This window comes from Heterodontus francisci, chromosome 16 (assembly GCF_036365525.1).
Source record: "Heterodontus francisci isolate sHetFra1 chromosome 16, sHetFra1.hap1, whole genome shotgun sequence".
NCBI lineage: Eukaryota > Metazoa > Chordata > Chondrichthyes > Heterodontiformes > Heterodontidae > Heterodontus > Heterodontus francisci.
The window spans coordinates 71,933,365-71,956,278 of record NC_090386.1 but is presented as its reverse complement, the minus strand read 5'-3'; the positions used below and the strand labels follow the sequence as shown (position 1 = coordinate 71,956,278).

The 22,914-nt window shown below is 40.2% G+C and overlaps 2 protein-coding genes across 7 annotated transcripts in view; one reads left to right on the top strand and one right to left on the bottom strand.

Annotated features, from left to right (window-relative positions):
* LOC137378196 (DNA (cytosine-5)-methyltransferase 3B-like) overlaps nt 1-768 on the bottom strand; it is a 313,202-nt gene extending 312,434 nt beyond the window's left edge. For 2 of the 5 annotated variants that reach the window (XM_068048370.1, XM_068048373.1), the window contains exon 1: nt 304-768. In XM_068048370.1, the coding sequence (XP_067904471.1) occupies nt 304-410 (107 nt within the window). In that variant the 5' untranslated portion in view covers nt 411-768. The remainder of the gene's footprint in view (nt 1-303) is intronic. The other 3 variants (XM_068048372.1, XM_068048374.1, XM_068048371.1) reach the window with 2 other exon arrangements.
* On the top strand, nt 424-19,211 carry commd7 (COMM domain containing 7). 2 transcript variants are annotated; one of them, XM_068048377.1, is made up of 9 exons: nt 424-790; nt 5,301-5,354; nt 6,442-6,544; nt 9,890-9,946; nt 10,033-10,082; nt 14,833-14,923; nt 17,517-17,566; nt 18,900-18,948; nt 19,037-19,211. In XM_068048377.1, exons 1-9 carry the CDS (start codon nt 707-709, stop codon nt 19,111-19,113), a joined length of 615 nt encoding a protein of 204 aa, XP_067904478.1. In that variant the 5' UTR covers nt 424-706; the 3' UTR covers nt 19,114-19,211. The 2 variants fall into 2 exon arrangements, with proteins under 2 accessions (XP_067904478.1, XP_067904479.1); XM_068048378.1 differs by having other exon boundaries at nt 430-790; nt 10,033-10,070.
* Nucleotides 19,212-22,914: the final 3,703 nt, after the last annotated feature.

Here is a 22,914-nt window from a genome sequence, read left to right as displayed (position 1 = left end):
TGAAGCAGCAGCACGGAAATGGGTTTGTAACAAAGGACCTACTGCTGGCAAGCTGAAGTGTCAAAAACTACAGAATGAAGCGTTGCAACAAAGTGTCACTCGCTACTGAAACCATCGGGATTGTTTAAAAGCGGGATTTTTTGTTGCATTTAAAAAGGCACAACCTAAACGAAAGGGGGGAAATGCATTTAAAAAAGAGAAACAGATCATCCCTGGCATTAAAAAAAGCCAAATCAGCAGAAATCAAAATACAATATACACAAAAAAATACTAATGCAAAGATTTATTTTTATTTAAACTTACTGGCTGTGGATCGGACGCTGCAAATTGCGCCTTGCGGATGTCTGTGCGTTGCCGATGCCCCCAGCCTGCACTGTCGATACGGTTGAAGGGAATCGGATTGTGATCATTCGCGACTCCAGACGGCAGGCGTGACTTTTCGCGGGACTCGAAAACCCTCCCACCGAAACTGCTCCTGCATTTACCACCCCACCAAATGCAGGGCCCGCTTTTCGCTGGCGGGGGAAGAAGCCTAACCTCGCCTTAAAATACTTTTGAATTAATTAATGCGAATTGCAAGTTCCGCTTTTCTTTTCTCTGTGCAGGCCTTCCCTCCTCGGGTGTGTCGAATGTGCGGGCTGTGATCTGCATTTCATCCCCTCCCCCTCTTGGTGCAAGGAGAAGGACAGAGGCAGTGTCGGAGAAGATGCACAAATTGCACTTCAGCGGGGAGCCTGTGCCGGACAGTGTGTCCAGCGACATCCAGACACTTAATAAACTCTCCAACCAGGTAATTGCTGTAAATGGAGGTCCTGTCTAACATTGTTTAATGAACGTGCGTGTTTGAATCTACAGGGAGGAAGAGGCTTCAGGTCCTGGCCCTCCTAGGAACATATTTATGCAGACTGTAAACAACGGGGAAACAATAGGATTGATTAACATTTTTTACCAGCAACGGCCATATGTGTTATCAACCCACTTGGGCAGGAAATGGGCGGAGAAAACTGGAAATCTGAAACTTAGACATAAAATACTGGGAGAAAAACATAGAAGGCCAGTCAGCATCTGTACAGTGAAAATATTAACCCAACCTTTTGGGCGTGTGTCCTTCATCAGAACTGAGAAGACTCAGAACTGTGTCTGAGTGACCTATATCACAAAGGTCACATCTGTTAAACCAAAATCAATTATAGTCCTATCAAAGAAGTTACTTATAGACCTTATCCTAAGCTGTCATCAGTTTGAAAATTTCTAAAACAAATCTGCATCTCAAGTCTGCTTTTTAAAATTAAAAGTCAAATTTTAATTCACTTGTGTGTTGTAAAATGCAAGGGTATTAGTTATTGACTATTAATGTTTCTAATACATTGTCATCTGTTCCTACCCTCTCCTCTCCCTTGTGCTGTCCTCGGTTTTGGGCTTGAAAAAAGTTTTCAATCTTAAATATTTTATTTTTATTTAGAGATACAGCACTGAAACAGGCCCTTCGGCCCACCGAGACTGTGCTGACCAACATCCACCCATTTATACTAATCCTACATTAATCCCATATTCCCTACCACATCCCCACCATTCTCCTACCACCTACCTACACTAGGGGCAATTTATAATGGCCAATTTACCTATCAACCTGCAAGTCTTTGGCTGTGGGAGGAAACCGGAGCACCCGGCGGAAACCCATGCGGTCACAGGGAGAACTTGCAGGACCCAGAACTGAACCCGGGTCGCTGGAGCTGTGAGGCTGCAGTGCTAACCACTGTGCCACCTGTAAGAGTGACTTTCTGTATTGGTGGGGGGGGTGCGCCTGCATATATTGATACACTCCCAGTGATCCCCTGTGCTAACTTGCAAAAGACAGTATCTACAGTACCTATAAGAAAACAATTTTATAATTTTTAGAAAATATTAGGAAACTGCAACAGAAATAACATTTTGGTAATAAGTGATGATCTTGGTCCTTTGGAAACCTAGGATCCAGGCAACTGAACTTGAAAATTAATGCTCTAAGGAGAAATTCGTAATGGTGCATGGACCTTTGTCCTATTATTAAAACAAGCAAGTCCAGCTAGCCTGGCATGAGACTTACATTTTGAAATTTACCAAATATCTAATGTATACATAAGTATTTGTCTTTATACTGCTGCTGGGTTTGCAGGCATTGCCAGCCTTATTGCTCATACACTACTGTAGAAAATTGCAACAACAAAATCTGCTCAAATCTCTGCTGTAAAACTATCTTGTTCACCATTCTGACAAGTTTATGTTGTAGTAGGTGTATGTGTGTGGGTGGTATTTTTTTTTAAATGTTACAGCTTATCCCAGTCTCCTATTTACTATTCTAACTGTTTAGCTGATAACATAGGTAATGGCCTATTACAGGTTGTGGTCCCATTAACAAGTTGAGGCATGTGCTTAAATCACATATTTATACATTGTTAGTGAATTTGAATTGGCAAGTATAAATTGAATAATATAAATTTTTTTTCAGAAAAGTGTATTGATCACCTAGAAGAGTCACAGTCATATTGGCGGTTAAATTATCGTTAAATAAACCTGGATATTTAGCAGTGCCAGAATCCTAGTCAGGTTACCAGTAGTGTACTTGGATTTGACATTGCTATAATGCTATCAATAAATTTGATGTTTTTTTCTTCTGGTTCCCATTTATACTGTGGGTAGTTTCCAATTTGTCCTAACTATTCCTGCACTAGTATCGTTAGCTCACCATCCCGTACAACATTTTGTCCAATTTGCCTTGTGCTTTTTCTTCTGTTCCAAGAAGAAAAATATAGGGAGAACCTCACATTTGTCCTTGGATGTGTATATCCCCCGTCTTCCTCTTCCCAATTAGTTTTATTTTAAACTAAACTGCTGGTGTAGAAGCAATGGAAAAGATGAAGTAAGGAGAAAGATACAAGCTAATATAAAAGCAAAATACTGTGGATGCTGGAAGCACTCAGCAGGTCTGGCAGCATCTGTGGAAAGAGAAGCAGAGTTAACGTTTCGGGTCAGGGACCCTTCTTCGGAACTAGCAAATATTAGAAATGTCAAAGGATATAAGCAAGTGAGCCGGGGGTGGGGCAAGAGATAGCAAAGGAGAAGGTGTAGATTGGACAAGGCTACATAGCTAACCAAGAGGTCATAGAGCAAAGGCAAACAATATGTTAATGGTGTGTTGAAAGACAAAGCATTAGTACAGATAGGGTGTTAACGAACTGAAGATTGAACAGCAGCAAGTACAAACATGAAAAAAAAACAGTGGGTAAGCAAACTGAACAAACTACAATGAAATGAAATAAACAAAAGAAATAAAATTGTAAAAAACATAAAAAAGAAAAAGTAACTAAAAATAAAAGTAAAATGGGGGGCCCGTCATGCTCTGAAATTATTGAACTCAATGTTTAGTCCGGCAGGCTGTAGTGTGCCTAATTGGAAAATGAGATGCTGTTCCTCGAGCTTGCGTTGATGTTCAGTGGAACACTGCAGCAAGCCCAGGATAGAGATGAGAGTGTTGAAATGGCAGGCAACCGGAAGCTCAGGGTCCTGCTTGCAGACTGAGCGGAGGTGTTCCGCAAAGCGGTCACCCAGTCTGCGTTTGGTCTCCCCAATGTAGAGGAGACCACATTGTGAGCAGCGAATACAGTATACTACATTGTAAGAAGTATAAGAAAATCGCTGCTTCACCTGAAAGGAGTGTTTGGGGCCAGGGATAGTGAGGAGAGAGGAGGTAAATGGGCAGGTATTACACCTCCTGCGATTGCAGGGGAAGGTGCCATAGGATGGGGACGAGGTGGTGGGAGTAATGGAGGAGTAGACCAGGGTGTCGCGGAGGGAACGATCCCTCCTGTAAGGACTCCATTCCATTCTCCCAGTTTCTCCGTCTCCGACGCATCTGCTCTGATGATGCCACCTTCCATGACTGTGCTTCTGATATGACCTCCTTGATCCTCAACCGAGGATTCCTCCCCACTGTTGTTGACAGGGCCCTCAACCGTGTCCGGCCCATTTCCCACAGCTCTACCCTCACCCTTTCCCCTCCCTCCCAGAACCGTGACAGGGTTCCCGTTGACCTCACTTTCCACCCCATCAGCCTCCATATCCAAAGGATCATCCTCCGCATTTTCCGCCACCTCCAGCGTGATGCCACTACCAAACACATCTTCTCCTCCCTTCCCCTGTCAGCATCCCGAAGGGATCATTCCCTCCACGACACCCTGGTCCACTCCTCCATTACCACCACCACCTCGACCCGTCCCCTGGGACCTTCCCCTGCAATCACAGGAGGTGTAATACCTGCCCATTTACCTCCTCTCTCCTCACTATCCCAGGCCCTAAACACTCCTTTCAGGTGAAGCAGCGATTTACTTGTACTTCTTTCAATGTAATATACTGTATTCGCTGCTCACAATGTGGTCTCCTCTACATTGGGGAGACCAAACACAGACTGGGTGACTGCTTTGCGGAACAGCTCCGCTCAGTCCGCAAGCAGGACCCTGAGCTTCCGGTTGCTTGCCATTTCAACACTCGCCCCTGCTCTCATGCTCACATCTCTATCCTGGGCTTGCTGCAGTGTTCCACTGAACATCAACGCAAGCTCGAGGAACAGCATCTCATTTTCCAATTAGGCACACTACAGCCTGCCGGACTGAACATTGAGTTCAATAACTTCAGAGCATGACGGGCCCCCCATTTTACTTTTATTTTTAGTTACTTTTTCTTTTTTACGTTTTTTACAATTTTTTTTCTTTTGTTTATTTCATTTCATTGCAGTTTGTTCAGTTTGCTTACCCACTTTTTTTTTCATGTTTGTACTTGCTGCTGTTCAATCTTCAGTTCGTTAACACCCTATCTGTACTAATGCTTTGTCTTTCAACACACCATTAACATATTGTTTGCCTTTGCTCCATGACCTCTTGGTCAGCTATGTGGCCTTGTCCAATCTACACCTGCTCCTTTGTTATCTCTTGCCTCACCCCCCGGCTCACTTGCTTATAACCTTTGACATTTCTAATATTTGCTAGTTCCGAAGAAGGGTCCCTGACCCAAAACGTTAACTCTGCTTCTCTTTCCACAGATGCTGCCAGACCTGCTGAGTGGTTCCAGCATTTCTTGAAAGATACAAGCTACCTTGTAATGGTGAAGGCACTTGGGATTGAGGCAACTATGTTTTTGAGTTATGATTTGAAAGTAATTTTTTAAAGAAATTTAGATCAATCGTACATTTAGAATTTCTGTGACTAAGATGTATTTTATTTGTGATTTATTGGCAAGAATTTACACTTCATGAATTTTATTTGCAGCAATTCTCAGCATTGACAGAAATAATCTTTCGGTTTATTACAGAACCCACAGAGGTAAGAAATGCTGTGAAATTTAGCAGTTCTATTAAGTGTACATTGTACTTAAAAGGTAATATTCTTATATTGGAAATTTCTCGCTGTCTCAGTTCCAGGAGTGGTCACTACCAAAAACCCAACTTACCATGCTGGCTACCAGGAAAATAAAGTGCTGTAAAACAGTGTAACTTAGAAATTTGTAGGTGATGTTAGCGCATGCACAATTACTGTGTTCGAATGGCACTCTTTTATTTGTTATTTTAATAATCCAGATAAAACAAAGTGTTAAATATTCTTTTGCTAATATGAACAAAAGTGATTTCTAGCCTCATATCTTCTGCAGTGTGAACTTTTGCACTGCAGTTCTTTCATTCTTGCTGAGGCTATGTATGTCTCCATTCATTCAGATTTTCTCCTACACCTTTTTTGGGGCCCCAAGGCCACGCATCAAGGGCAATCAAATTAATAGATAGGCAGTTGGTTCCCAGGCCTTTGCTTGTGTTGCTTATGAGACAGCAGCTGGAATGTGTGCAAGCACAGCCTATTTGTTACTCCCCAGCCTTCTGCCAAGAAGCCCAGTTAGTGGTTCTCCATTGCAGAATGGCTGAAATTGGCAACATAACCTTGCTTTGTGGTGGACCGCAGGCATGAGCGTGCAACACAGTCCTTTACAATCCAAGTCCCATTCACAATGCTGTTTTGTTATTAAGTTAAGGCAGCTTCAAGGTATCCAGTATATATCCCTGCATTACATACTATTCTCAGCCAAGAGGATATCCAGGGGAGCCCACTCCAAGCCCTTTGTTAATGTTGCTAAAAATCAGGCACTAAGGGGTATGAAAGAACATCCCAGGATTATCTTTCTAATTTTATTTCACACTGCTGCTAAGTGCAGACCTCTGTTTTCAGCTTCTCTAAACCAACATATTTTGAGTTTACAGTGCTAGAGGAGACTAGTTACAAGATCACTGTGTTTTCTGACTTGTCATTGCATCACCTTCTGAAAACTGATACGGTTGTTTACCATGATTAGAACTTTTTAAATCTGCTAATTCTAAGATGCATTGTTGAACAAAATGTATCTTACATTTTTCCTCACTTACAGTCAGAACGATTATTAAGCCAAGTCGGTGAGTTTGCCTCACAGAATGGAATGAGCCCAGGCCCATTGAAAAACATTGTGAAAAGTGTCCTGTTGGTTCCTAATGGTAAGAGAAGGTTTGAATTATATTGGGCTGTTAGTTGTGGGCTTTCTATTACCTTCCTGTGCCAGGGGAGATTTGTGTGTCACCAGTATAAAATATGACAGTGTGTTACAAATTTTGTTTCTACTCTAGATATTGTCTGGGTTCTCACCCACAAACCTATCTGTGTTCTTCATGATCAAGCGTTTACCTTTACTCCCTACTATCTAATCGTACAATAGCATGGCATACAATAGCCTGAGGCCATAACAATGAAAACCTGAATTATATGAACTAGATACCCTAATCTCACATGTGCTGCTCTAATTTTTTGAAAGGTGATTAACAATTTGGTGAGATGTGGCCAACTGCAAATCATCAGGTTGCTTTATTTTACAGTCAGGATGTGAATATACAGAATAACTGTAACAGTAAGTCCCATGTCACATGGACTTAATTTCAGTAAACATCCTTTTTAATACAGAAAACAGCAAAACATGCTAAACTATCCCCATTACTGGGCAAAGCATTCATTCTTTATGGTCAGCCTTTTCTCTACTCTAACCAGCACTGCGTTAAACAGGGTCTCTGTCCTCCCTTACCATACATTACAACAAACTGATCCCAGACTATATTTTTCTGTTCTTTTGTCCCTAGCTGGACAGGAAGCCAGCAGTTCAATCTCTGATACCCTCTGTCTGTCTAGGCATTGGCCAGCAGGGCTGACAATAAAACCAGTGCTACCCTGTCCTCACCATTCTTCAAGTTCACGATGGGCCGAAGGGCCTGTTTCTGTGCTGTGTAACTCTATGACTCTAAGTTGGAGCCACCGAGAAACTATCTTCTGCTATTTTTCAAATTAATAAGACCATCTCTATATAATAAGTCAATTGGCACTTAGGTGTTGATATTAATGGGGAGACAGAAAGGGAACGCGGTAGGGTATTGAAAACCCAACAAGACCGGGGATGTGGATACCTTGCCAGTCTTATCGGCAGGGCCTCATTTAAATAAAATGCTGTAGTCTCCTCCCCAACAGCTAGCCAGATTGGGCTAGCAGAGCACAAACAAGTAGAGGATGGTCGGATTTGGGTATGGGGGAGAACTAGGAGACCTGCCCCTCCTGGACTACAGGGAAACCTGAAAAATAAATTTTAAACTTACCTTCTGACTCTCTTCCGGCTCACGATCAGGTTTTGCCTGATGGGAATACCGACCCTGAAGCCTTCCGCCCTGCTCAAGCCTCCGATTTATATTGCAGATTGGGTCCTGATTACATAATTTTACTCGATCTGCATATTTAAAACAGGACCCTGCTTCTTTCTAGTGGGTGTCCTGCTCGCCTGCTCACGAGCTGGATGATATGGGGACGCACTGGGAAGGAAGCGGGATCAGTGCGGGGGGGGGGTAATTGGCACCCGTTATTTTAATTGCCCCCCGCCCCAACCACCAACTCCAATTTCGGACAGCTGGATGCAGTTAAAATTGGAACTTTCGTATCTCAGTTCCAACCGCAATGCAAGTAACAATATCCCATCATCTGGTCCTTTTTTAATATCAATTCTCCCTATGCCCATCCTTTGAATATTGTGGGATTTTAATGTATTGTGAGCTAGATTAAACAGAAATGAAGCATTTTAATATAAATCATACCAAACCCTTCCATGGACAAATAGCCACAAATCCCAAAACCTGAAACACTGGTAGAATGTTTTTAAATATATCCTGGAACTCACTACCTAACAGCACTGTGGGAATACATTCACCACATGGATATTAGCAGTTCAAGAAGAAGGCTCATCATCACCATCTTCTTGAGAGCAACAAAGGATAGGCAATAAATGCTAGCCTTGCTAGTGATGCCTACATCCCAAGAATGAATTAAAAAAAAGCCAGTCACTGTTCTGAAGTTCTGGTAAGTTATACAACTGTTAAAAATTATTCTTGCTTGCAATGAAAAGGGAGCCTTGTAAGTAAATTTAAAAAGAATATTTTAAAATTCTGTGTTGAAGAGAATAGTTCACACTTTATTGTCGATGATGTACTGACTATCCTGTAAATAGATTATCATTTCATGTAACATTTGGCTCTTTTATAAAAGTCAACTTCTGGGAAACAGCTGTAATTGTCAATATTTTTAGGTTACCTCCTACTTACAGATTCTATGCTGTCTTGATGCATGTTAAGAACATATAAAAAAAAGTCTTGGACTGGGAAAAGGCCAGTTAGCCCACCAAGCTTGCGACTTTCACAAACATGCACAATCTACCCGATCTTGGGGTCTAATGTAATAATATAATCATTTGAGTTCTGTATAATTTCTCATTGACTTAAGGTAACCAAACAGCATTCTGCAATATGTATCCATCCCAACAACTTGATTATTGAACCCAGGCTTTACACAGATGGCATTTTCTAAATTGCAAGAACCATCACGTGATGTATTTAGCTTGTATCTCAGAATTCACTTACAACATAGCAGAAATGCAATTTCCACACGGAGTGGGTGATGTGAGTACATCGACACTCAACATCAGTGCTGTTATATCTCATCGCATGTTTTCTAGTCTGCAAGAAAACATACAAAATATCAAATTTTTGATCCAATTGTAACAACTCCCTGTCATCACTCTTTGGATTTTTCTTATGATTGGGAAAAAAATGATCTAAAGCATAAACAATCAGAGCAGAGTGCCTGATCAGTGTTATATTTTTGACACCTTTGAATAAGGAAAGACACCAGAAAGGAGAGGGAAGAAAATTATGTTAAACAAATAATTTTTTGCCCTCAAGGCAGCTTCACTCAAGTTTACAAATGATATGATATTCTACTACTAGTTTTCTCTCCATAAGTCCTTTAGCTAGATGAGAATCCTGTAGCTCTTTGCTTTTTTTGAATCCTGCAATTCAATAGTTGTCCAAACTGTGGCCTCTGAGCCATGGCATTCTAGTGCTTGAAGCACAGGACCTCAGTCTCATTTATGCTTACATTCCTTATTTGCTGCTCTGCCTTGTTTGAATTTTATGAGCTGGAGTGGTAGAAAGGCTTGTTCTTAGCACTTTTAACTCATTGGTGGATAAATCTAATTACAACATCAATACCTAAACTTGAGATATATGACAATTAAATGGAGGGGATTTAAATTTTGTGTTGTCCCTGAGGTTCCATGGAATGCATTTATGTGGCGCAGAGACAAAAAAACTTGCCTTAGCCAATTAGCTATATAAGCACAGGGGGAACAACATGTAAAACATTTTGAATAACTTATCGCAAGAGGAAATTCTATAATTATAGAAAACTCTGTTTCAAAATCCTAGCAGGGATATGCTCTTATAATTAGAATTAAAATACCTTCATCTTTCCTACAGGTGCTTTGAAAAGGAGTTTGACAGCTAACCATGTCAAGACTGATTTCATTACTCTGGGTATGTTGCATTTAACTGTCACTAAACTCTTCCATGAAAATTTTTCCCCTTAAATATTAAAAATGTATTTTTTCTTAATTATAAAGGACTAACTGAGGAGAAGGCCGAATGCTTTGCGGATCAGGTAAGTTGCTTTGTAAGTTGCACCACGTATTTTTAAAATTTGACGACGACTGCCTCAAGATTTTAACCTAAAATGAAAATATTAGTCCTCAAAGCATGCAACTCCAAAAGTATTCACTTGTGGATTTATTCTGTATTGTATCGCATTTAGACAAGGGAAAAGTTCAGACTTAATAGCAGTGCTACACATAAATGTAAAGGAAATACAGTAAACAGTACAGTTTTAATCATCAAGTTTGGGAATTTGTCCTGTATTACAGACAGGTGGTAAGGTGTGAGTGGCTTCCACTTTTCACCTCCCAACTGACCGTAGATAGTGTTTTGTTAAAAATGGTGGATTAGTTCCTGTGTATTTTTACATAGAAAACATAGAAAGTAGGAGTAGGTCCTTTGGGCCTGCTCTGCCATTCAAAAAAAGATCGTGGCTGATCATCTAATTCAGTACCCTGTTCCCGCTTTCTCCCTTTGGCATTTAAGAAATATATCTATCTCCTTCTTGAATATATTTAATGACTTGGCCTCCACTGCGTTCTGCAGTAGAGAATCCCACAGGTTCACCACCCTCTGAGTGAAGAAATTTCTCATCTCAGTTCTAAATGGCATACCCCGTAACCTGAGACTGTGACCCCTGGTTCTGGACTCCCCAGCCATCGGGAGCATCCTCCCTGCATCTAGCCTGTCTGGTCCTGTTAGAATTTTCTAGGTTTCTATGAGATCCCTTCTCATTCTTCTAAACTCTAGTGAATATAGGCCTAGTTGACCCAACCTCTTCTCAAAAGTCAATCCTGCCATCCCAGGAATCAGCCTAGTAAATCTTCTTTGCACTCCCTCCATGGCAAGAACATCCTTCCTCAGATAAGGAGACCAAAACTGCACACCATACTCCTGATGAGGTCTCACCAAGGCTCTGTATAACTGCAGTAAGATATCCTTGCTCCTGTACTCAAATCCTCTTGCAATGAAGGTCAACATACCATTCGCCTTCCTAACTGCTTGCTGCACCTGAATGCTTGCTTTCAGCGACTGGTGTACAAGGACACCCAGGTCTCGTTGCACCTCCCCCTTTCCCAATCTATCACCATTCAGATAATCTGCCTTTCTGTTTTTACAACCAAAGTGGATAACCTCACATTTATCCACGTTATACTGCATCTGCCATACATTTGCCCACTCGCCCAACTTGTCCAAATCACATTGGAGCCTCTTTGCATCCACCTCACAGCTCACAAGCCCCCCCAGCTTTGAGTCGTCTGCAAACTTGGAAATGTTACATTTAGTTCCTTCACCCAAGTCGTTAATATATATTGTGAATAGCTGGGGCCCAAGCACTGATCCCTGCGGTACCCCAATAATCACTGCCTGCTACACGGAAAAAGACCCATTTATTCTTACTCTCTGTTTCCCGTCTGTCAACCAATTCTCAATACATGCAGTATATTACCCCCAATCCCATGTGCTTTAATTTTGCACACTAACCTCTTATGTGGGACCTTATCAAAAGCCTTCTGAAAATCCAAATACACTGCATCCACTGGTTCTCCCTTATCTAATCTACTGGTTACATCATCAAAAAACTCCAATAGATTTGTTAAGCATGATTTCCCTTTCGTATACCCATGCTGACTTTGTTCAGTCCCGTTTATGCTTTCCAGGTGTTCTGCTATCACACCCTTTATAATAGACTCTAGCATTTTCCCCACTACTGATGTAAGGACAACTGGCCTGTAATTCCCTCTTATTTCTCTCCCTCCTTTTTTAAATAGTGGGGTTACATTTGCCACCCTCCAATCTGTAGGAACTGCTCCAGGGTCAAATAAACAGACAAATAACAGGTTTTCTCATAGGTTTAAAAACAAACTATTTTGAAACAATTCCCAAAATGGTCGCAAATTCACCCACAAATGGATTTGTACACATGTACACTCACAAGAATAGCTAAATAGAGAGAAAAGGATAGGATGCAATTAAAATCCAAATTACTGTGCAAGAGTCCATTGCTTAAATAAACCTTTTCTTTCAGTAGGAAATTTTATAATAGTGTTGCAGACCTGATGTTCCTTGTCTTGGAGTTGCTGAAGTATTGCGGTCTTCTGTGGTTACAACTTAGCCCAAACGTGGTGGTGTGAATCCTGGTTTACTTTCACAAGTGGAGAGTCTCAAAGTCACCTTGCAATTTCTCTGCTTCAGTGGTTGTTCAATTTGTTATTCAGCAGGGTTCTTCTGCTTAGCTGGACCGTATCGCACAGCCTCTGGCTGGAGCTGGCTTTCTGTGGTCTTTGCTTTTGATCTCACCTCTCTCTCCAGCGAACTACCTTTTAAGGTAAAAACTCAACATATTTGAGTCTCTGTCAGGTGACAAAGGGCCGTGGCCCCTGGTATGGCGATACAGTCGTCCAGGATATGGGAATCATTGCTATCTGTTGGCGTCTGGTTGGGGACCATTCTGTTACAATGGCGCTACCTCACACCTATTCATCTTGGTTTGGGCTGTGGAGTTAATCTGTCTACAAAACCTTAGTCTCATTGCTGCAGGTAGGAGTCATTAACATGAAATGGGCTTCTTTCCATTTCAGTGTGTTTTCCCCAAAGCTAATTCAGATGCAGTTAATGCGTTTCATCTTTGCAGACAGGCTTGTTTATTGACAGTGCAAGAAGGGTCACTTGACCTCTACTCCATGTTGTCTGTGGTATAAATGTGCCCATTTTCTTGTGGTTCAGTTCAACAGTTGACTTTTAATTCATAATTCCTCCAGTTCATTGTTTATTTCATGACTGCTCCTTCTGAGCATAACACTTGGCATTGGCACCATGTAGGGACATAGGAATTGGAGTAGGCCTTGCATTTCTTTCAGGATATTTCCATCTATCAGTTTCTTAATCTGCTGCATTTCAATTCTAGCTAAAGAAGATACAAATATAATGGATTAAAATGTACTGCAAGAAATGGAAATCTTTCACAATATTCAAAACAGGAAATACAGGTTGTCTTTGATAATTGAAACTGATGTGACGTGTCAACGTGATTGTAGTTCATTGCTATGGTACATGACCTAATGCCAGGGTCAATATTACTGGGTACCGCCTACATGGTTTGGAGAAATATTGGGTATTCAAAGCACTTGGCTGACATTACATTTTTATTATCATATCACACTAACTGCATGTGTCTGTATCTATTTCACAGACTTTCTGACTGTGAAATTTTGGTGCTGGGATTTAGTTTGGCTACAACTCCCTTTTGTAGTACTTAAAAGCACAGAGATGTTATCAGGAGCTGGAGCTATTACAGCCTCTATCGTGCACACAAAAAGGATACATCTCCTGTCGAGCCTTTTAACTCTATTTGTGGCCGTGTAATATCCCTTTCTGTCAGAATATCAGGTAGCAACGTGAATCGTCAATGGATAGACAGTTAAAACAAGGCACAGAATGCACACATCATAATGTGAGAAAAGATGCCTGGAAATCCTGGCAGACCAAATAAGAGAAAAGGTCTCTTTGCAAAGGTGTCTGGGGAAATAATTAAGTTGATGCTATTTTCTGCTTTTATTTTTGCATGTAATTACATTTCCAAGTTGGAATAATGTCTCCTGACCAGGGATACAAGCACAACAAACCTGGAGAATTTACCTGGTTACTCTTGACATTTTAGTCACACGCCTGCCCACCTGAGCTCACTAAGTATTTGCAAAAGCCTACCAAATACTTAGTAAGGAAGATGTATAGAAGAAATCTAGAGAAACGACTGTGAACAAAATATTATGCTTAATACTATGAAGTGGACGCACTGTAAAGGAGTACAATTACTCTACATTTTCTTAGTATGTGCTGTCCACAGAAGGAGATGCACACAAGGCTGCTGTTTGGAATCTTGTAAATCTATCTGTGACACTGTACCAATCCAAGCTGCTAAAAGACAATACGACGACAAATTCTACAATTGTAGTTTAAAATGGTGTGCTCAATAAATGTTAGAGGCCATTTTGGACTTCATCCCCTTTTCTTGTGTCCCATGGCTTCATGTAGCCTCACATTCACACTTTGGTCTGCAATATTTCCAGCCCTGTGCCCCTTTTTCCCCAGTGAGAGAAAACAAAGGAATGCTTTTACAAAGCAAAATACCCCAGCATCCATTAAGCAAGTGAAAGGGCTGGATTAAAGACGTAAGAATTATCTTGTAACTACCTAGAAAATCAGGAGCTCACCTTTTGCAGAATTGTAGGTATAGACCTATGTTCCATCACAATATATTCAAGTCTGAGATTGATAGATTTTTGGGCACTTAGGGAATTGAGGGATATGAGGACAGGGCAGGAGAGTAGAATTAATGTTGAAGTTCAGCCATGATCTTGTTGAATGGCAGAGCAGACTTGAGGGGTCGTATGTCCTGCTCTTGGTCCTACTTCTGTTCGTTTCTTATGTTTACTCCATGTTGCAGTATTTTAGAGTATATGTGTGGTCTTGAGCAAGTCAACTGTCAACAAAAAGTTAGTTTTAACTCAACATTACACTTCAGGTCTGCATTATTTCTTCATTTATCAGCTAAAATTTTAAAGGCATTAAACTAACTTTGAAGTGTAAAGTAAAAATACTAATTTAACCAGTGATCCAAAAAAAAGCAATTTTATTTAACTCAAATGTTACCACTAACACTTGCATTTCATGTGCAGGAAGATGTCCCAGGATACTTTACAATAAGGACAAAGTGATATGATGAACAATAGTATTGATGAGCATTGTTTAATCATGTGTTGTATTTTCAGTGGAAATTGCATTCTGCAGTGCTGTCAAGGCTGGCAGTAGGACAAACAGTGACCGTCAATCAGTTAGTAGATATGGAGTGGAAATTTGGAGGTAATGTTCAAATTCATTTTGTAGATGGTGGATCTTTTGATGTAATACTGACCTTTAAAAATACACTTCACTAAACTAAGTGACTATGATGACGTACTGCACTGTTAACTGAGACTCATTGGGATATAATTTCCACTGCTAGCCCACCAATTGACATATTCATGTAAACTTTATTTGCATGGTATTTTAATGCAGTCAGTTTAACCCAGTCATCTTCATTTGCATTGAAATACACAAGGGAATCTTATACAAACACATTTGCTAGTACATGAAACCCCATAACATTATTATTGAAGAGGTGCACTTAGCTAGTGCACTTAGGATGCATTTAAACTACAGGTATATCACTTCATACGTGCTGTGTAAATCAGAAATCGGGACCCAACCTGACTCCAGGGTAAAGTGGAGTGACACTTTCTACCTTCAGGGAATCGTACTGTGCTGTCAAATTGAGACCTGACTCTGGACTTAGGCTGCATTTAGACTATAACTGTAGCTCCCAAGCAGCTCTGTAACACAGGAGTCTGTGCTCTACGGGCTGTTCCCAGGGACGCACACCGAGACAAACATCAACTGCTGCTGGAGGACTATCAATTCGGTGAAAGACGCCCTTTGGTCTGCCCGAAACTTGCTGGTCTTCCAGCGCAAAGAGTTGTCCACCACCGAATGTTGCAGACTGGCACATTCCAAGGTCCAGGACTACGTGCTGAGGGACGCACTAAAGCTTGGGGCAGCCGCAGCAAAGGCTCAATGGGGAAAGACCACAGTGTAAGGTTCCCCCACCAAGCTGGACTGAGGGGCTGGATCAATGGGAAACCCCTCGAACTGTATCGTTAATATTCTCAATTGCTGTAAATGTAAAACTGTAATTGACATGACAATTGTGAAACGGAAGGGTTGGGAAGAAACTCATGACAGTATTGAAGGAAACTGATCTCCCTTGCAATGTTTGTATTTTTTGGTGCAGTTTGGAAACTGTTTGGCAATGTAATTTTTACAGATTTTTATGAATAAAGTATATTTTGAAAATTAAAAAAAAAATAACTGTAGCACTGGTGCAGAAGTGGAATTAAGCAGTCTTAGTGATGAGATTTGAATCTCAGGTTTAGGTTAAGTAGGACAATTGACTTTCCTGATACAGATTCTGTCTGAGTGAGTGGACAGGAAGGGGATGTAGGATGTGAGAGCAGATTTATGGTAGGGGTCCAAAATAATGGCATCAATTTTCTCAATGTTTAACTGAAGGAAATTTTGACCCATCTGTGACTTGATATCAGATAGGCAGTTTGTTGGCATAGATTTTATCATGGTGTCAGGAGTAAATCTGGCTGTCATTGGCAGAAATATGAAAATGGACCCTGTGACTGCAGAGGATGTTGCTGAGGGACAGCATGTAGATGGACCCTTAATTTACACAGGTAGAGTAGAAATATTCAACTTAATGTCAAAATTATTCAGACTGCTGAATGCAGTTTCCCAAGGTTTTGTATAAAACCTAAATATCCTCCACAGTGAAATGCTTCAGTTGCATCTGTTACTAAACAATAATCCCTCATTGCGGTACGAAATAACATTACACCACATTAACTCTCCCTTGCACTTGTCTTCATGTGATGCCAAATGGTTATTGTTCCATCACACCTCAATAAACTTCTCTTCTGCACAAAAGGCTGTAAATTTGCAATGCAATAAGCCAATGTCCCCAAAATTAACCATCATGTATATACTGACTGCCTTATCTTTCCTGCTTGGCATGCACACCAGAAAGACTGCAGCAATATTAACCATTGTTCCAACATTGGCATGTGCCATTTATTGTTTAGTACCAGCTGCAATTGAAGTGTTTCACTGTTGAGGATATTTAGGTTTTATACAAAGCCTTGAGCAATTGTACTCAGCAGTTCAAATAATTTTGATATTAAGTTGAATATTTCTACTCCACCTGCGTAAACAAAGGGTCCATCTACATGTTGTCTCTCAGCAACATTCTCTGCAGTCACAAGTCAGTTTCTATATTTCTGCCAATGACGGTCAGTTTTTCTGTTGACCCCATGATAAAATTTATGGCCCTTCATACTAATGTCATTAATTTTGCTCCCCAATAATTATATCACTTTTGATGCATACAATAAGGTATGTTACGCTGTTAATATGAAAATGTATGTCTCTTGTGTTTGATAAATTCTGGATTAGACAACTTACTCTGATTCTCTGATCCTCTATTCACTCTGCCTCATTGAAGAAATGGATCTCCCCAGTGTTCTGGGGCAGAAAAGTGTGGGGTGGCTTTGATTTTACTGTAAATATGGTGGCATTCTGCTGTGATTGCACCTTGATGCATGTACTTGCTAAGAAAAGGAAGGTGATTAGGATGGGGATTCTGAAATCATTCTAAGGCTCCATTTATACTGCTGTGTTTGTGTTCATTGAAAAGTATGGAGTCTGAATAATTCATTTTTTTTAAATCATTACTGCCACGTAATACAGAACGATTCAAAGTTTCATTGTGAGTCTTCCCTAAGGCAGAAACATAAAAATCAAAGAAAAAACAAGAAAAGTGTTGCTTCATCTACACACTCTTTGTTGTTTGCAGTAATTGCAGGGAGCAGTGAGCTACAAAAGGTTGGCAGCATATTTTTACAGGTAATCCTTTTGTCAGGTGTACATGAATGAATAATCTTGTATCAACATAATTTATCCTTTACATTAAACACAAGTACCTCCACCCCTTTCAGTCTTGTTTTTAAATACCAAGTTCTGAATACTTCTCATCCTTTATCACTTCTATTGAAACTGAGAATGAACACCAGGTGGAAGAACATTTATGTTAAGCAAGTCTAGGCAGTCTGTCTTTTGTTTTACTTTTTAAAGTTGACTGAGTCATAATTTACCTTGCAATTTCTAAATAAAATGAATATAATAACCTTGATGTTCATACTGCCAGTGTTGGGTTTATATAACATAGCTAAAGAATGTTGTTTCACCATCAGTTTCTTTATTGTTGTCCAGCTGGGTGGGACTGCATTCGCCTGGTTCCATTCTCATCAGTACAATCGTAGCCAAAGAATCACCTGCAGTGGTTTCTCTTCCTGCTCCCACACAGTTAACCTCTGGTGTCCCCCAAGGATCTAGCCTTGGCCCCCTCCTATTTCTGGGTTGGGCGTTTTTTTGCAAGGATGGAGGGATATCCCCATTATTTCACTTTGAATTGTTATAGATGAGAACATCTATCATATAAGTAATTAGTTTTGCTAGTTTTAATATGTACAAAGAAACCTTTGTAAATCCAACAATCAACAGCAGATCATTCAGTGAAAATTACATTTGCATGCATGGTACAAGGAGCCCTATTAGGGTAGAATATAAACTGCCACCAAAAACACAAACACTATACCAAAGGATAAAATGGGGAGCTCTAACGCATAGTAGCAATGCATGGTAGCGTATAATTCCCAGCATGGTGAGACTTCAGCCTCAACCTAGACATTAGGAACAGCACTGGTAAGGTGCTCCTCCATGTAATAAGGGAAAATTGGAGGATATTACTCAGGATTGCTCTCCAGAATCTCCTGTAAGTCACTTGAGGATTGACAGAGAGTTGGAAGCAAATCTCTTGCTATCCATTGCTGGTTGGGTATTCTGCGTAGCATGGAGAGACTCGGAAGAAGGGAAGTTAGAAAATATTCTTAAAACATTATCTGAAGACAAATCAAAACACAACAATTGCTGCTTAGCTTGCAGACACCAGTGAACAATTTGTCATTTTATGACTATTAATAAATTTTGGCTTCCTATCAGTGCTGCAAACTAGGTGATTTTCTTCATCTTGTGGTTCACAATCTTAAAACGCCCATTACTCAGCTTACTCTATTATTCATCATATAAACTTACTCAACTGTGAATTGAACTAGAATTGCTCAGCTTTTTCATTTGCTTCATTGTGTAACTTGTTTCTAACAAATGTTTTTTATTTCAGTTAAAATTAGTTATAAAGAAGGGGAACAAAAGTGAAAATATTTACATGGGTTAGTATATACATGTTCATTGAATTCTCAATGCTTTTTATTAAATTACTACATGATATTCACAAATATATTATTTTTATTTGTTTAGAGTTGACGTTGCCACAGTTCTATAACTTCTTGCATGAAATGGAACAAGCCAAGACTAGCCTTGAATGTTTCAGTTAAATTGCTGCATCATTATTCATCAAATTATTTAAACAAAATTTGTTTTCTACTTGTCCAAAAAGTGCACTTGTACATTAATATTAAAAAGTTATTCACTATCTGTTGAAACTTCTAGATGGTGTCTAGGGAAGCATTCCTATCAGTTATAAGTGTTAGCATAGTTTAACTATTATGTAAATAAAGTTATGCTGTGTCTAGTACATATATTAAGTAATCCCCATTCTGCTTTGTAAAAATTACATTCCTTTCTAGGTCTTCCCACACTGCACACTATTTGTGACCTGAGAGAGTAAATGATACAAGGTTGTTTTAAAGTCTCTGCCAGTGGAACACTTTGTATGAAGCTGATTTGCCAGCTTTACCTCCCTGTGAAGAAGCGGTTTGTCTCAACACGTTCTTTCTTTGATGGTCAGGCTGAGATTAGAATCTCCCGTGAGAGAGAGTTTCAGCATAAGGCTGCATCCTGCTGTCTTCTGACACAGCATACCCAATAGCTGTATAACTTTTTGAAGTGTGATCACTGTTGTGCAAGCAGAGTAGCCAATTTCCCTACAGCAAATGAGATGAATTATCAACATGTCTGCTTTTAATTGAAGTTTCGCTAAGATAATGCCTTTTAGTGCTTTAGGATCTTTTATGTTCACAGGCAGCTAGATTAACATTCACCCAGAAGGCAGCACTTAAGGCAGTGCAACATTCACTCACTACGGCACTTAAATGGCAGCCTAGATTATGTGTTCAAATCCTGGAATGGGGCTTGAATCCACAACCCTCTGACAAGACCCTCCAACAAGAGTTGAGAACACTACTAACTGAGCCAAGCTGAAAGTTGTGTTGCATTTTGGTTGAAAAGGGGTGAAATTGTTCAATGCCAATAGCGCAAAAAAGATGGCAGGGAATCAGCAGGATGCTTAGAAAATTTTTATTGACAATGGAACTGAAAATGCTATTCACTGAAGCTAAATTTGAAGTGTGAATTGGGTAACGTGGCTCAAAATGACTCTAAAGAGAAGAGAAGTGGAGTGAGACTACCTCTACAAGGAAGTATTGTGTGGTGTTCCCCAGAGCCCCTGTTGGGAACATTACAGTTTCTAATTTAGAAAAATAACCTGGAATCAAACTCTATGTGAAGTGGTCAAATTTTCAGATGATAACTGAACCAGGAGAGGCAGTGGAATCAGAGGTAGCTCATTAACTACAGAATGAATAGACAAAATAAGTAGGTGGACAGAACAATGTCAGATGAACTTAATAAAGACAAATGTAGAGTACTGTACCTTGTTACGACCAAGGCGGGAGGAATGCACTGTTCATTCTAGTCCCACTCCTCCACAGGTCACAACATATTTATTTGTTCCCACTTACCAATACGGTCAATCATATACTCTCTTTTTCCCAGAATAAAACACACTAACCAGGTTTCTTTAATGGACAACAAAATTATCAGTTTATTATAAAGCAAGTCTTAACCAGTAATGAAGTAAAGCATAAACCGTTTGAAATTTTAAAGTTCCCATTTTACCTTAGTCCCTCACACTCACTCACACACACACATACACCAGTTAACCCAAAAAAAAAGGGATTTTTGTTCAGCGCTCTGTTACAGATCAAAAAAACACTTAGGCTGAATACTTACTCATTCTTGAAGAAAACAGCAGATGTGATATGGTGTGTTGGAAAACTGGCATACAGTCTAGTCTCCGAGTACACTGGGATCTTTTGGAACTGTTCGTTTCAGGCGGTGTTGAGAATTAATTTAGCAGGCTTTTCTTCAAAGATAAAAGACAAGATGAGTTGACAGTGGACTTGTCAGGGTCTTTTAGAGAGGTACTTGAAAGCTGAGCTGGGTTACGGTCTTCTCTCCTTCCTTGGGAATTCTATCCTTCTGCAGGCTTTTTTAAAGAGATGGAACAGGCTGGGCTGAGCTGGGGTTCTGTCCTGTCAAGGGGCACAAAACTGACACTTCTCTGCACACATCTTCCCCAGTTACCAGGGTTTCTGTTCTATTTTTAATTTGAGTCATGTGACAACCAGTAAATGTTGCCAAACTAGTTCTTTCAGTGTCCTCTTGACCCTCTTGAAAAACTGGTCAAGCATTTCTTCAGTTTGACTATGAATTCCTCCCAAAAAAAATTTAATGAAAACAATCACTTTCATAACACCACCATTACAAAGTGTGGAAAAATAGATGAAAAATTTTAAAACACATTTTCTCACACATTCACTCTCTTGTAGTTAATACAATTCTGCTCTGTACCCTCTTTTCCTTCAGAATACTCAAAACAAAGTTAGGTTCTCGAAAAAGCATCTGCAATAACATTATTTTTGCCCACAATGTGAATAATCATTAAGTGATAAGGTTGTAATAGTAAACTCAATCGGAATAATCTGGCAATCTGGTATTTACATTTTTCAACAAAGGCTGGGGGTTTATGATCAGTATATACCAGTGTCTCACTGCAGTCGTGGCAGACACAGACTTCAGAATGCTTAAGAGCCAATAATAAACCTAGGATTTCTTTTTCCACTGTTGAATATCTTTTTTGGTGTTGATTTAGCTTTTTGGAAAAGTATCCCACTGGCCTTTCTATCCCTGCACCAACCCCCAGGACATGAGCATCAATTGCTACCTTGAAGGGCTTAGTGAAATTTGGGGCAGCCAACACATTCATCAAAATGGCTTTCAGCCTCTTAAAAGATGCTTGGCGCTCCCCTGACCGCACTACCTTGGTTTTCTTTTTCTGTAGTTAATATGTCAGTGGAGCAGCTATGGTACTGAAATTTGGTACAAACTTCTGATAGAAACCACACATCCCCAAAAACCACATGATTTCACACTTAGTCTTAGGGGTAGGGAACTCCACCAATGCTTGTACTTTCATGGTTCTTGGCAACACTTGTCCTTGCCCTACTATATGCCCAAGGTAGGTCCCTCTCGCTTTCGCAGATTCACTTTTGGCAAGGTTTATTACTAATTTAGCTGATTGTAATTTTCTAAACAGCTTCTAGTTGTTCCAAGTGGTCCTTCCAAGTGTCACTATATACCAGCACATCAGCGAGGCAAATTACACAGTTAGGAATACTGGCTACCACTTGGTTAATTAGTCTCTGAAAGGTTGCTGGGGCATCTTTTAGCCCGAGTGGCATCACTCGGCATTGGAAAAGACCATCTAGTGTGACAAAAGCTGATATTTCTTAGCTCAGGGTGTGAAAGGAACTTGCCAGTATCCCTTTAACAAATTCATTTTTGTAAGAAACATGGCACTGCCCACTCTGTCAATCCAGTCTTCCAAGCGAGGAATTGGGTAGGAGTCTGCCTTTGTTACTGCATTAACTTTTCAGTAGTCTATACAAAGTCTAGTTGAACTGTCAGGTTTAGGCACTAATACCACTGTGAACTCCAGCTGCTTTGACTGGGTTCAATTAGGCGGTTTTCCAACATGTAATCAATTTCTGCTTTTGCCTGAGCTTGTTTCTCTGGACTTAAGTGATGAGGGTGCTGTTTTATAGGAAAGGATTCCGCTACATCCACATCATGTGTGGCTAAGGTTGTACATCCTGGCTTATCCCTACAGATTCTTTTAAATGCTGTGAGTAGCCTTGTTAGGTCTTCTCATTGGTCTGCATCTAAATAGGAAAGCATAGTGTCCAATCTCCCTAACAATTCAGTATTAGCTAAGCGGATAGTAGGAGGTTCAATTTGAGAATTGTCTAGCCTCCTTCTGCCTCGTCCTCACTAGCCCTTTCATCCTTCGCTGTTCCTGTTACCTGATATACCTGTGCTTACTTATCCTCCTCTCG